Consider the following 15057-nt stretch of genomic DNA (forward strand, 5'->3'; position numbering starts at 1 on the left):
CCACTCCTCTGATCCCATATTTTTCTAACTTGCACATTAATAATTCGTGATTGATTGTGTCAAATGCCTTTTTTAGGTCAATAAATATTCCTATCGTGTATTTCTTCTCATCCATGGCACTTGTAATGTCCTCCATCAGGTCAGTAATGGCCAAAGATATAGTTCTATAGCCAATTTTTAATGCCTAGTTACTTTTCACCCACCGTGTATAAGATGTAAAGTACCCCATTTGTTGATAACACTTACATTAAGGGTCAGTTCCCCTGAATTACAAGAACAGTTTTATTTATTTTTACTTACCCCTTGTGGTCCCACTGAAAATGGTTGGCAGCCTGTTCTGAAAAAGAAAAACAGCCGTTTCAGAGGTAGAGCCAACATGGTGAACATCTCAGTGTGGAGAGAGTGAAATAAAATAAAAATGTATATGCTGATATTCCCTGCATTCACATTTGAAGCGTGGTTTGACAGTCAGTTTAATTAGGGAGATAAGGTAGCACATAAATGCTCTGCCCAATGTTGAATGGAAAGCCGGGCAGTGATTCTGAAAACAGATGCTACTAGTAATTTATTTTAATCTAATTTCCCAACACAGTGATACGAAACCCCATTTACCTCAACTCTATTTGTAGTTTGGCTAAACTACCCTTTTTCCATATGAAAAAAAAAACAACTGCTAACTAATCAACAGGTATAAACAGGATTAAGGAACGTGTAACTCATCCAGACCCTATGCAGCATGTTTAGTATATTTCTATATATTGCATATATGCAACATGTATCGCAGCACTTGTTCATTATTACAGGGCTTTATAGTGTTTTCAGTCCCTAACGCTCTTAGAGTGTTTTATTGTTTTATGGGTTAAGTAATAATTGGCCTCACCAGCTGGAAGGTACAATAAAAGCCCTGTAGCGGGCGATGCTGAAACAGACTAGTCTATTACACTTCAGTCAATCATGTATTCAATTCTACTGCTGACAAATGTGGCTCCCACACGCAGAATATACTGCAACGTGTCAGGACAGTAAGCAAAAGAATCCCTGTAGAAGTTCTACAAACTGTGTTTTTCACCCTGAATTGTTTTGGTTTTCTGGTGTAGAGTTCAGTCCCGCTGTTAAATGAACTGCATCGTGCTTCCCCTCAGCAGCTGGACAGAAGAGCCAATGTGGAAGTTTCCGTTTGAACGTGTACTAAGACGTTATTTGTTAATGGAGCTTCTCTAAACAACACACAGCTTCACTCACGCAAACTGTTTTCTGGACTATGTGATCTAATGATCGTGGCTGTCTGGTCGCTCCTCAACCCAGGAGGGGAGGCACACAACATTGCTCGTCTGCAGCCAAAGACCTGCTTCTCCTATGTGTGTGTGTGTGTGTGTGTGTGTGTGTGTAGACTGAAGCTGGTTGTGAGGGGCACAGATGATGATGATGATGATGATGACGACTTCTGTCTATCCAAACAAAAACTCAAAGCAAGCAACACTGAAAACAACCTGTTTACCTCCAGTGTGCTGTGTATTATTCTTGCGTCCTTTATTATCCTCTGTACAGTGAGACCACAAAAGCAACTATGTCCTATTAACTCCATATTTTTGCCAAATGAGACCTAAAGAGCTGAGCACTATGAGGACTGATGACTTACTGTGAGAACATGTACTCCCCCCGGTTTTCTGACCTGACAGATGGTGAATTTATTTAGCTTAGCCAAACACAGACATTCATTTCTGGTTATTTTAAATGGAAACTTTACTTTTACATCAGTATAGTAAAACCATGATAGTGGCTTTATTGCTACAGTTTTTTAACTTAGATTCCTACTGTGTTCCCAATACAGTGGAAGTGAATGGAGTTTCATCTGTGGTGCCCCCCCCAGAAACAACAATAACAAACAAACAAAACAAAACAATCAACAGCAAGACTATTTTCCAGAAATGGCGACCCAGTTACGCTGGTCGACTGACCGATACTGGATCTCAAATTCTGGACAAATAAAAAACCAGACCAGTCTGCACGGCCGGATGTGACGAGATGCAAGTCAGAAAACGAACCCTTCAAACGATATGGTAAAAGATAAATATATACTGGCTCCAGTGAAAAGAACTAAAGCAACAGTATGTTTCTCCATCACAGTTCTTTTTGACTGCTGGATCCTGTTTAACTCTTGATTGTTCCAACAGTACTGAAGACAAACCTTTAAAAAGGGCCAATGATTTAAACTTTGCTTTAAAGAAAAAGAAATTACAATATAACTGAGCGTGAATTTTTAGCAAACATCACTCAAAACAGGAGTAAACCGTGCACTGTTTTCAGCTGCACATAAACTACAGAGCCCATGTTTCTCAAAATGAAGGAACATGTCGCCCAGTGAAACAGCGTAGCTCACTGATGTGTTTCCAGTAGTTTTTAGACAACAATGGAGCTTCACATTCTGATTTCATATTGCTCAGGTAGTTTCTTACCATGTGGAGCCATGCTGCATTAGACACAACCCAGACTCAAACTGGGAAAGCTGTGGGGTTCCTTTGTAGGCTGGAAATCACAGGTGTGCTCACTTGTGTTGCACTGAGGGTTCTACTTTTGGGCCTGTAGTTTCAATGTTGTCTATCTAACCATATGGTTTTTAAAGACATACTGTATGAGATCAGTGGTGGAAGAGATATTCAGATTGTTTACCAAGTAAAAGTAACAGTACCACAGTGTAAAAATACTGCTACAAATAAAAGTCCTGCATTCAAAATGTTACTTAAGTATAAAAGTATTAGCATAAAATGTACTTAAAGTACCAAATGTAAAAGTACTCATTGTGCAGAATGGCACATTTCACATTAATATATACCCTATTATTGATGCATTATTGTGTTCATAACATTTAATGTTCTAGCTGGTAAAGGTGGAGCTAATTTTAACTATCTTATCGTATAATTTGAAGTACTTTGCATACTGCTGCGCCGCTTGTGAATTATACATTGAAGATCAACAAAGTCTTATTATAATGCATTTTGTTTTTTTATTCATCAGATTCTGAAATGTAACTAGTAACTAAAGTTATAAAATCAATGCAGTGAGCACAAAGCACAATATTTTTCTCTGAAATGTAAGTAGGCATCTCAAAATTGTACTTAAGGTCAGTACTTGAGTGAATGTACTTAGTTACTTTCCACCACTGCATAAGATGAAATACTCTGCACCTAAACTTAAAAATAAAACATTCATTATAAGAATTTTCAATCATTTAACAATTTAGTGATACTGAATAAGTGGACTGGACTCAGTTTTGTTGTTTACTGTATTTCAGGCAACACTTGTTAATCAGAACAAAATATCAAATATTACCAAACTAATCTTTTACTTTAGGTTTCCAGCCATATGCCGAGTTACTCACTGAAAACTAGCAGGAAGTATTTGAGGCATGCTGCTCGATTTCAGCGTTACACTCTTCAAAGGAACACTACTATTGGGCGCGACGTCCCCCTTTGCTTCTCAGGTCTCGGCAGAAGAAAGGCTGGGGTTAGGAAGGATCTCTCCTGGGACTGAAGGCATCCACAGCATAACACACTAGTGTTCCGCTATTTATCACTCGCTGTATTCATCTTTTATGTTTTGCCATTCACACCGCTATCAGTTTGGATGTGACACCACCCCCCAAGAAAGTCAGGATAACTCACCACACACACACAAACACACACCACAGAGCTATCGTGAAAAGATCAAAGATGGTCACGAAAGAAAACAAAAAGGGTTCGCTGAGTTGGTTCATGTAGCTCTGTTAGCACATGTCCAGTTTAACAGCCCTCTGTTTCAGACTGCTGAATGTTAACGTCTTATTAATGGGTGGAACAGGACAAAGAAGTGTCTCTAAAGATCTCCACAAACATTATGAGTAGTTTTCTCAGGCATAAATCACTGTAAAGTATCATGATCCATGTGATTTCTGCCTCATTTCTTTATGAAAACATTTAGGTCAATTACAAATTGAGCATAGGTCCACACTAATCTCCTCACTGCCAAATTAAAAACAAGTTTAGAAAAACATGTCTGGGAAAGTAATTCATTTTGCCAGTGTTTGAAGCTGTCTGGCACATGGCGGGTGACAATGAATTGTCCCCCAAAGAGTTTACTGATGGAGAGGAGAAAACCTTCAAGGAGGAAGAGTTCAGCTTTCTACCTCCCTGTCCTGTTTGAAGGAGATCTGAGTTGGCAGTGCAGGAGAGGCTTGAAGATTAATGTCGCAGAAGGGAGCTCTGACAGCCTTTCCGCTGGTTGCGGTTCTCTTGGGTGGCCCAATTGGTCTTGGATGTCACTTTTGCTACTTAATCTTGTGTATGTGAACCAGGCTGATTTGGAGGGGCTGGGAGGGGCCTGGGTCTGGGGGGGGGGGCTGCCTGTAGGGCACCAACCAGGAGAGACAGACTGAGGAGAATTCAAGAATGTCACTCCTTCAACCTTAAGCAGCTCATTGTGTTTATTTTGTCCAGGTGAAAAGTGTTAAATTCACTTCTTTAATTTAGTTTTTTGCTTTTTTGGGGAGGTATAAGTTTGTTGTGCTGCTTGCTTGCACATTTATAACTGATTTTATAGTTGTAGCTTGGATCAAAAATGTCTTATTAATGTCTGTTTAAAGCAGGAATCAATGATATAAATATGTTGTACATGACACTGTATACTCCAGTCTGCATGCAAAATATTACTGAAGTAAAAGTACTTGAATATTGTTACAAAATGTACTTTAAGTACCAAAATTAAAAGTTCCCTGTGTGTGGTGTGCAGTTCTAGAATATAATGTATTATTGGATCATTATTATGACTGGTGTATTAATATAAAAGCAACATTATTGTTGCTTCTGATTGAAATGGAGCTGATTTAATTACTTAATCTTACTTAATAATTACTTTATCTACTGTTGGGTAGTTTATTCTATAACTGAGTTTTGTATGTGTATCTAGAGATTCATGGAGTAGCCAACCTTTTTTAAAATGAAAATTATTTCAATTAAATGTTAAGATTTAAATCTATATATCCAGGCACGGATTATTATTAGAGTTAACATTAGAAATTTTATTAAGTTGAGAGGTAATAATCAAAAATCTACAATTATTGTGAAATTTTTTTCAAGTTATCCAATAAATTTGGACAAAAATAATATTCTGAAAGGAACCAAACGAGCTGACTCCACAGCTGCTGCTCAGTGAGTCACCCTCTGGCAGGTCGACCAAGCAGCCATACTGTACATGTATTTTCTTCTTCTTCTATTGGCTAATCCCATAAGAGGACGTCTTGGCTCAGTCCTGGGAACATCAGTAAATGCAGAGGAAGCATTGCCATGTGATCCCAAAACACTGGATTGGAGACTTTCGTTATATTTCAAAATGTGGAGACTATTGACACTGTGGGTTTATTTAGTCCTGTACCTTAATCAGTTTGGTCGGTGTTAAAACAACTAATGTGTTAAATAATATCAGGGGGTTTATCCTGTGGATTTTTCTCTACACTGAGTTGGAAAAAAGCATTGACTGAATAATTGTTTTTAAATAAAACTATGCTGAGGCTTATTAGAATAACTGTAATTTCCTAATACACGGTTAACAAAGAGCTCTGTAACTTGATAAATGGTATATTCATTCATTCATTTTCTACCGCTTAGTCCCTGAACGGGGTCACGGGTGGGGCCGGAGCCAATCCCGGCCGGCAATCGGGCGAAGTAAATCCCTGGACAAGTCACCAATCCATCGCAGGGCTAACACATAGACGAACAACCACACATACACGCACGCACTCCTATGGGCAATTTAGAGACACCAATCAACCTAAGCTGCATGTCTTTGGTCAGTGGGAGGAAGCCGGAGCACCCAGAGAGAACCCACGCAAGCACGGGGAGAACATGCAAACTCCACACAGAAAGGTCCCAGGTGGGGCCCGAACCTGGAACCTTCTCGCTGTGAGGCAACGGCGCTAACCACTGTGCCACCGTGCTGCCTAAATGGTATACAATACTACAATTTACTGTCTGCACAGGGCAGGGCAGGTTAGTGTTAGGGTGATTTTTATTTTTAAGTAGATATGAATAGAATTAGTTAAGGTTTTTGTTTTTTGGCATACATAAGTCTATATACTTTAATCTCACTTCTCTTCTCAAATAAAATAACTCGCCCCACATTAGCTGACCATGCAAAAACCCAGAATTTGTCTACAGATAAACACAGAGAATAAAGTTACAATACTTATATACTGGATGTGTTTTTTAAAGGAATATCTACTGGCAGTCTATAACTGCTTATAAACTCAACACAAGTAACTATACTCAACTAAAACAAGTGAATTATTATTTTCCTAGGAAATTATCATGTAGTAAGTGACTTAAAATCAAAGAATAACTTGATTCTGCTTTGTCAACATCATTTGGTAAGTACACATTGTATTCCACTGCCAACTTAAAGAAAGAGTCCTTCCAGCTAACCTCACTAAGCAAATCTAATCTTACATGTACTTGCTGACATTTAACTGTAATCCATAACACTGTAGCTGGTTCCTGCTTTCTACCCTGTGTCTGTAGCCTGCTCCTCCTGCAGAGCTGAACCATCTCAGCTCCACACTGTTCACCTTCTCCTGTTCCACATTGTACTTGTGACTGACTTTGCGCTTTCCTGCATGAGTCAGGGTGTGTTTCGTCATCGCTGGAAGTGCAACATTAAACCTGCGCTCGACCAAATATGGTTCCGGCAGTGAATAAACTGCTCCGTTCCAAAACTTTGGTAAAACACAGGTGTTCTCTCTCTGCGCAGCGACCGTGTTTACTAGATTGTCCCTGTGAAAGACACCTTTTCTCAATTCTGGCTTTCACATGGAACGTTTGTATTTTGAGAGCTGCAAGCTGCCCACATAGTGTCGTCAGCGGTGCTGCTTTCCCCATAAACTGTTTGGATTCAATGAGCTAATCCACCTACAGTGCTTGGCTCAGTGCCACACAGCACAGCAAACAGACCACAGTGTATAAACAAAGTCAAATTTATAGTCAACAATTAAATATTTACTACATATTAGTGACTGATTAATCACCTGTTGCTTCTAACAAAACATTTACCGCGGTGGCTCGTGATAGAAGTCATCAAAGTTCACAGCTCATAAAACTAAGATTAAGGACAGCAAATGTCACTTGTGTTGTGTTAGAATAAAATAATATCACATGGGGAAAAGCTCTATTTTAGTTTCAGCTTGTGTCACCGAAACCTTTACACCCATGTCTGTCGTTCCTGATGCTTCGTGTTGATATTCATTTAAAGCTGGTGTGTGCACTACACGAAACATCAGAATGCAGCCAAACCACAGCTGTTCATCCGACTCTCCTGTAGGGACAAGGCAGTGCGTGTCAGAGCCCTCCCTTTTGTTATTCGCCGTCTTTCAGGGCAGTGAGAGTAAATTCTCCACAGAGAGGATGGTCAAAGCACAGTGCCTGTCAATCTTCAAACAGTTATGACAAGAGAGTCACTAGTTAAAAATGAAAAGTCTGATGGCTATCAGTGGGACGGGGACCCTAGTAAACAGAGCACTTGAGACGGGCATGCAAAGGTCACTCTCATAAAAGTCTCCTAGACACGGTGCTCCTTATAGGCCTGGAAGGGGAAAACTGGAGCGGGAATCACCTGCACACAGATGGGTCAATAGCTGCTACACTGCGAGAGCTGATACTGGATCACCATCACCCGGCCCGAGACATTCCAAATCAGGCTCAGACTGGGCTGTGTGTGGTCGTTATGTAAAAAGGATCTTTAGGAGATCTTCAAAACAAGGACTCAGTGCAACAGAGGTGTCACTGAACAGAGGGATTTAAATTAAAGAGAACAAAATCAGCTGCTGTGGCTTTGTTTTGGACCAAGGAAATAAATCTCTAACTGGATCAGAAGGTTTTGGAAAGATTTTTAAACAGTCTCTGTATACTTATTTAAGCATGCAACAGAGTGGCCACAACTATAATTGACCTTTTGAAGGAATGCAATGCCTACTCTTTGACTGACATTTGCTTTTAGCGGCTCCTGTGGGATGGGGCAGTGATCTGGTGGAAGGCGATAGCAGGGGAGATCCTCTGGAGATAAACCGCTATGCCCCCTGTCCCTCAGACAACAAAGAAAGTGAGTGATGTTTGTCTTAAAACCAAGAGCTGCGATCCTTCTTGTTTTGATGTGTGGGCCACCTGGGATGCAGGTCTCCATCAGCACTCGGGCCGAGGAGAGAGGAAGAGAAACAGGACTCACACAGATCTTCGTCCCCAGGACAAACAATCTGAGTGACAAGCCTGCTGGAATCCCACGGAAGTCACCCAACAGACAAGGCATTCAAAACAGGCAGAAAAAACAAGAGGCGCTTAGGTGGCCACAAAGGGCCCGAGTAGAATTGCACAGCATGGGTTCCTCAGTTTCTTCACCGTAGCACTGTCCTGAGTTGAAAAAAATTCACAAGTTGCAAGGTTTTTAAATAAAGCGGTGGAAAGTGAGTCCATTTACTTATGTGCAAATTTCAGGTATTTGTATTTTATTTGAGGATTTGCACTTTATGCTTATTTATAACTATAGATCGGAGGCAAATACTGCACTTACAATTTATTTGGGAGCTAGAGTTACTAGTTAAACATCAATGGTTTACATAAAAATATAACTACCTCATAAAATATGATGCATTGGTACAGATTAAACTAACCCACACTATATGAAGTAGCTAAATCTCTCTTACTTAAATCAGCTACAACATAAAATATCACATATGGTTTTACAACCACAATAATAATCCAGTAAAATGACAAAATTAAAAGGGTCATTCTACTACTTTTTAAAAAAATGATATTGTAAGTACTGCTGCTTTTTATTTTAATTTGATGTATTGCTACTTTTGCATAAGTAAAAGATCTGAATACTTCCACCAGTGTTTACAAGTCGATATCAGTTCAGAGGTTTAGTGATCCAACAGCCTGGCAGATCTTTTAAAGTTTATAGCATTGATTTTCATTGCTCTAGAGTAGGACCAGAAAAAAGAGAGATCCAGAAGTTCTACAGTGCATAAAAAGTACACATAAGTAAAATCTAATCATTATCATCTAAACATCATCACCTGTGAGGATTTAGCTGGTGTGGATCAGCTGCAGAGCTGATTTTTCACTTGAATTTGTGAAGATCCTGGTTTGTAAATCTGCAGGAGTGGATGAAGTCTGGGAAGGCAGAGCGCTCATTAGGCCAGATCTGTTCCAGAAATAAACACATTTAAGACAGGTTATGCACTCTTATGTTAAAAAATAACAAAAAGCTGAGTCATAATGAGAAAGTCTGAGCTACCAGGCATCCTAGACTAGTGTGATTGGGGCCCTCATTGTCCAAACTGACTAATATCCTCTATTTCCACTTCTGACTTAAGGCTACAGTATGTAACTTAAGGTAGCGTAGCATGAAACTCTAAATCAATCTACTCTGCTCCGCCCAGTGCTCCCTCTCCCTGCTCCACTATGATCTACTTCATATCTGCCACAGTCTGCCCAGATGTTCAGATGTCATTATGAAATGACAAGAAATGAAAATGCAACAAAACTTACTGATCAAGCACAAATAATTAGAAATTTGACTGGTTAGAGTGGTCAAACCTGCTCAAAACCTTTTAGAAGCTAGGCTAGGCTGTTCAATGAGTCTGGGACACAGGAGGCTTCGACAGCACCTCTCCACATTACATTTTGGAACAGATTTCTACAACTAAAATAACTGAATAAAATTAGATACTGTAGCTTTAAATACACTGAGACTGATTGAATTTACTCAAACAGGCTTGTGTGTCATAATCCTTACATTAAATCTAACAAAACTGAAACTATTAAGGGTTCGAGACCCATAAAGCACCATGAAGAAAAAAAAAATCAAGTGTGTCAAGTTGAATACTGATTGTTGCGTGTTGCTGCAAAGGGTGCTCGACACAGGTGTAACTTTTGAGGATTTTATCAGGTTTTTGAACCATTCATTAGTTTCGCTTGAACACAAACCTGTGGGATCACATGCATGACAGGAGGAACTCTTTAAATTCAGTATCAGCTCTGAGGAATCTCCTGCTGCACATCTGAAAACTCAAAACAGATAAAACACCTGTTTGTTACTGGTAAATCACTGGATGTTTTATTTTCATAAGTAAAACAAAAACTGAAAGATTAATTTGGTTTGGTGAGAAGAAAGGCTTTAATACATTTCAGAAGCATTTTACTGGATAAGCTATTTTTATTACCTAGAGCATGTATGTTTTTAGAATTTCTTTATATTCCTCAAAGAAAATTTACATTCATTTAAAATAACCCAAAGTTCTGACCATGTGCTACAACATAGAGTGTAGAAAACCTTACGGTTTCACACCAGACCAACTATTTATCCACAGCTGCTTTCTATTAATCTATCAAATTCAAATAAACCTGACATGAGGTTGACATGAACTGGACAACCTGGTTCATACACCTTCATGACAAACTAAACTACCCCTGTGGTGGTCAATTTAGGGAAGTTAAATTATGTGTTGTGACAGGAGTCAGACTGTTAAAGCGCTGCAGATTTTGTGACTGTTTGGAGCAATTGTCTCACATATCTGGAAAGAATCATTTGGTTCAGGGAACATTTCTTCACTAGCTTACATCATATCAATGCAGTTCCATCATTTGTGTTTGTTTTTCAAAGGGGTGTGTGTGTGTGTGAGGGAGTGCCATGAAGGCAGGAGAGTGTTGGAACAAAGAGGAAACACCTCAAATGAACCCAGAGGTCGTGTTTGATAACTGACCGCTATCTCTCTCACACACATATGCATGTGCACCTTGAGTGAAAGCAGCATCAAGGTGGATTTCTGTGCTGCGTCACTGCTTGAGGATCCCGAGAAGAACAGCTTGTTTTCTTTTTTTCCACTGGAAATGACCCCTTGCTGTGAAGGGCCGGGAGTGTGGGGTGCCCTGCTTGGAGCATCGGCTGTGGGAGGCAGAGCCGCGGTACAAGGCCCAGATGGATGTCAGGGCAACATCTGTTCCACCTCCTGGTTGGGTCTTATCAGCAGAAATGCCACCACACACACTGGACAGAAGAAAGGAGAAGACGGAGAGAGAAAAGGGCATTCTTTGCAGAGTTTAAGAAAACATGCCTGCTTTTGTTTGTCTTGTAAACGAAAGTTAGGTTCCCTGTCAGGTCACACATTTGCATTTCACAAAGCTCATAGGGGCCATTTTGTTGTGCGTGTGTGATTGCATTTGTATTTCTGGTGGGTTGTTATGCTGTATGTAGCACACATTTGCCCTTGTCTGACAAAATATGAGAAATTCAGTGAATCTTAATCATCTTGAATTAATTAAATAATGCTTCCCAACTAAAGAAAAAAAAATCCAAAAGTAAATTTTAGATCCTGTCAATGCAATTCTTGTCATGTTGCTTTATATAATATTGTGTATTCTGTTATGAGGTACAGTCCAACATTTTGTCAGCTCAAAACAACAACAACAACAAAAAAAGGAACAGAAATTAAGAATATTGAACATAAGCATATAAATGCTCTTTGGATGCACTGTTTACTGGACATGTATCCTAATTCTGTCAAACAACATTTGATGTGATATTACAAATAAGTTTTTGTTCATATTTTACACCTTTGTGTAAATGTACTATTTGGGCAGGATTTATTCTGCTCTCCGCTTTGCATTTTCTTTACTTGGGTTGATCACTAGATGCTATTTTAAATACAGACAGCAGAAAATACACAATGTATACTTTAACCATTTTTAAAAAGTGTCTGTGATTACTGGAGGTAAAACAAAAAGTGAAAACACACTTGCCTATTTATTTATTGTTGGGGGAGTCGTGCTTGGGTTGTGCTGAAAAAGAGAAAATGTGGCACAAGTGATATTTGATGGGGCAAAAAGAGAATAAATTATGATAGAGGCTGTGGTTTCATACAAGACATAATTGTTCAGAGTCAAGAGGTTTGCACTTTACTTCATAGTCTAATCTGCTTGCTTTTGTGCCGTGTCTTGCTCAGGCATTCTCTAAATGGCATTCTTCATGCACCACTATTTTGTTACAAAGCACACCACTTTGTATTACGGCCAATAATTAGACTTTCATGCAGTGCTTTTCCTCCCCCCTAGGCCTCCCTAATTTTAGTGAATTATAGATCAACTTGCAGCGACTTGAAAGTTTGAGATAATGTAACCATCACAGTGAACATCCCGTCTCTGTTACCGCTGCTTGGTAATGAAACTGTTAGCACAGACTGATTAGAAAGGTCAGACCTGTATTAGCACACAACATCAATAATGTAACAACTTTGTAGCTTCTTATCTGTTACCACACCGAGGATCTGCCCCCAAAATGGACGAGACAAAAAACTGCCCAACAATGCTGCCAGACACCAGCTATTAAAGTGGAGCAGGTAAAGGTCCAGTGTGGGAGGAGAAGACTGGCTGCATCTTTTTCAAGGGAATCAAATCAACTGTAGAGACAGAAAAACACAGTGAGGAGTATTGGAAGAGGAGAAAGGTACTCCTCCTGTCGCTCTCAGTTAACCTTCCACTCAAAACTTTCTTTAGCTTCTCTACTTTGACTTTGAGCACTTTTTTTCTGGTCAAACTTTGGCTTGACCTCCACTGGTTCATCTATGTTTTCCCAATTATCTTCCAGCAGCTCAGACCTCAACAGGCCACCTTAAATCACAAATCAGAGACACTGTGAGGAAATGTTTCCAGAAACATATGCAAACATTCAACTCATCACACATTTCATACTGATTCATGAAGATTATTAAATTGTACAAACATTTACATAAAACACACCTAAGAATCATACCAGGTATAACTGAATTTCTGCTTTCACAAACAGATGAAATGTTACAAACATGAGCTAAACTGTTACAGAAGCACAGACAGTTTAACAAACCTACCGTAGAGCCTGTCAACCATCCTCCCATTATACGGTAGCACATTAACAATAAAGTGATATGGTGTTCAAAGTGACATTCAGATGTTAAATATTTTTACTACATTTTAACAAGTAAAAGTAATCAACATTTAAATAACAAGTTAGACAAAATATTACTTTTTAAAACTTTAATTGCCATTTTAGATTAAATGTATGATTGAATAAAAAATACAAAAACATAAAACAAAACAGATTGGTTTAAAACCTATGTGTGAGTGTGTGATATTAACACTAGTATACCAACATTGGTATATAAAGATTTATGCTGCGGCCAAATGCACTGATCCATCCAGACCGTAGAAAACTACCTGACAGACCTCACGCCAGGTACACAAAGTGATTCAGTCTCAAAACCTGACTAAATACCAAACAATACAATCACTACAAAAACACAAAGCACACACTGAGGAGGTCTGAACATTAATCCATTATCGGGGACAGCTACACACCTGTGGCACAATGACCATGATACCATGATTCATTTTAAAGGTGTGGAGTCCACACAACAGCAGCCAGGCTGAAAGATGGCGTCTGGGATAAAAAAAAAAAAAAAAAACCCCACTGGGCGGTAATGAGGACAGGGGGGGGGCAGGGAGCGGTGCTGGAGTGGAGGGGCACTGTTGGCTGGAAGGGTTTGGGATGAGGTGGGGCAGGGGTCTGTGATAAACAGCAGACAGGGAGGGGTCTTCACAGACAGTTGGAAGGCATTAGGGTGTCGGACAGGGACTTGTCAGATGCAGCTGTTGCTGGGGCTGATTGATAGTTTGTATTCCACCCTGATGGGAGGCTGGAGCCGCTAGCCAGTACTGAGAGGGATTATGTCAAACTCGAAAGGAAAAGAATACAGTAAAAATGCAGAAAAACAAAACTAGCATGACATTTGCACAGTGAAATGAAACTAAATTCATTCTCTACCTTATGGCTACATCTGGCCTGGTCAATCATCACCGATTTTTTCCCCCTCTCTCTCTTTTGGTCATTGATCTGAAAGAATTTCTCAGTGTGTTATGATATATATATAAAAAAAAAATCTAAACGCAGCTCTACGTGGTTAACATAAAGAGCTATAAAATATATCCTAAGTTTTATTTATAAAAGCATTCAGACTTGTTCCCGCCTTCTCCACACGGACTCGCATCTCATGAAGTCACCTACTGTAGCACTTAGTCATATGACTAGTAGTAACTGTGTATGGATGCACAGTAATGTACGCAGCAATATACTCATTTGCATGTACATAATACTACATGAGATACTCAGTCTACAGTACTCAGATTAGATATTTTGACACGGTGTGACACACTGATATGTAACTACCATACATAACATGAAGCTTTGGACTATCTGATCCAATCACACAACGGTATTTGTAGTTATCGAGCTGAAAGGAGAAACACTTCTGAGTGGAAAGAATATCAACTGTGCCCACCGAAACATCCTGGAAAGCAATTAGTGGAAATGTTAAACATATCTACAGACAACCTGGACTCCGCTTTGTGTGTGGTAGTGTTTGTGTATCAAAGAGTGACAGTGTATGCGTGTGTGTGTGTTTGAGTCCAGTGATGTCTATAGAAATGCCAGACATCCCAAATGTCACTGGTTTAACCACAAAGTTCAAAGATGTTTTTCTGGACAAACTGCTTTTCGTTGGGTGGACTCTCCTCTGTCAGGCTGGAGCAGCTGACTGTCGCTTGTGTACACTCTTCTATTGTGAAAAATAAGACCACAGTGAAGGAAGGATAACATACAATATACGTACATCTTGAAGAGTGATGGCAGCATCTGCTCTACTTTCTTGAGTGTACATGTTTGTCTGTGCAGGGGTGTGTGTACAAGGGCACCAATAGGATGTGGCGTTTCTTTGCCGTTAGACGCTAATGTTTCTTAGCATTAGCATCATATCCTTGCAGGCTCTGTGTCTTTGTCCTCCAACAGGCTAATGAACTGACCGAAGCTTTCTTTCACTGCCTCCATGTTGTCGATAGCGCTGCCCTCCAGGATCCAGCGCTTCCCTCGGGCCAGCGGCTCCAGCTCAAAGTACTTCTTGATCTGCAACCAAAAAAAGAGAGATTGCAGACAGTTAAAGCATTTAATGTT

At 39.7% G+C, this 15057-nt stretch overlaps 1 protein-coding gene and 1 long non-coding RNA gene across 3 annotated transcripts in view; both read right to left on the reverse strand.

Moving 5' to 3' along the window:
• Positions 1-132: 132 nt before the first annotated feature.
• On the reverse strand, positions 133-13514 carry LOC109956496 (uncharacterized). Its single transcript, XR_002274416.1, has 4 exons — positions 10817-13514; positions 10008-10081; positions 9095-9222; positions 133-337 (listed from the first exon to the last, which is right to left on the reverse strand). It is a non-coding gene; the product is annotated as an uncharacterized LOC109956496 (long non-coding RNA).
• A 38-nt stretch (positions 13515-13552) lies between these two features.
• LOC109956547 (ADP-ribosylation factor-like protein 15) overlaps positions 13553-15057 on the reverse strand; it is a 107237-nt gene continuing 105732 nt past the window's right edge. For both annotated transcript variants that reach the window (XM_020593763.1, XM_020593762.1), the window contains exon 5: positions 13553-15009. In XM_020593763.1, the coding sequence (XP_020449419.1) occupies positions 14857-15009 (153 nt within the window). In that variant the 3' untranslated portion in view covers positions 13553-14856. The remainder of the gene's footprint in view (positions 15010-15057) is intronic.

This window comes from Monopterus albus, unplaced genomic scaffold (genome assembly GCF_001952655.1).
Source record: "Monopterus albus unplaced genomic scaffold, M_albus_1.0 scaffold20.1, whole genome shotgun sequence".
NCBI classification, from domain to species: Eukaryota; Metazoa; Chordata; class Actinopteri; order Synbranchiformes; family Synbranchidae; genus Monopterus; species Monopterus albus.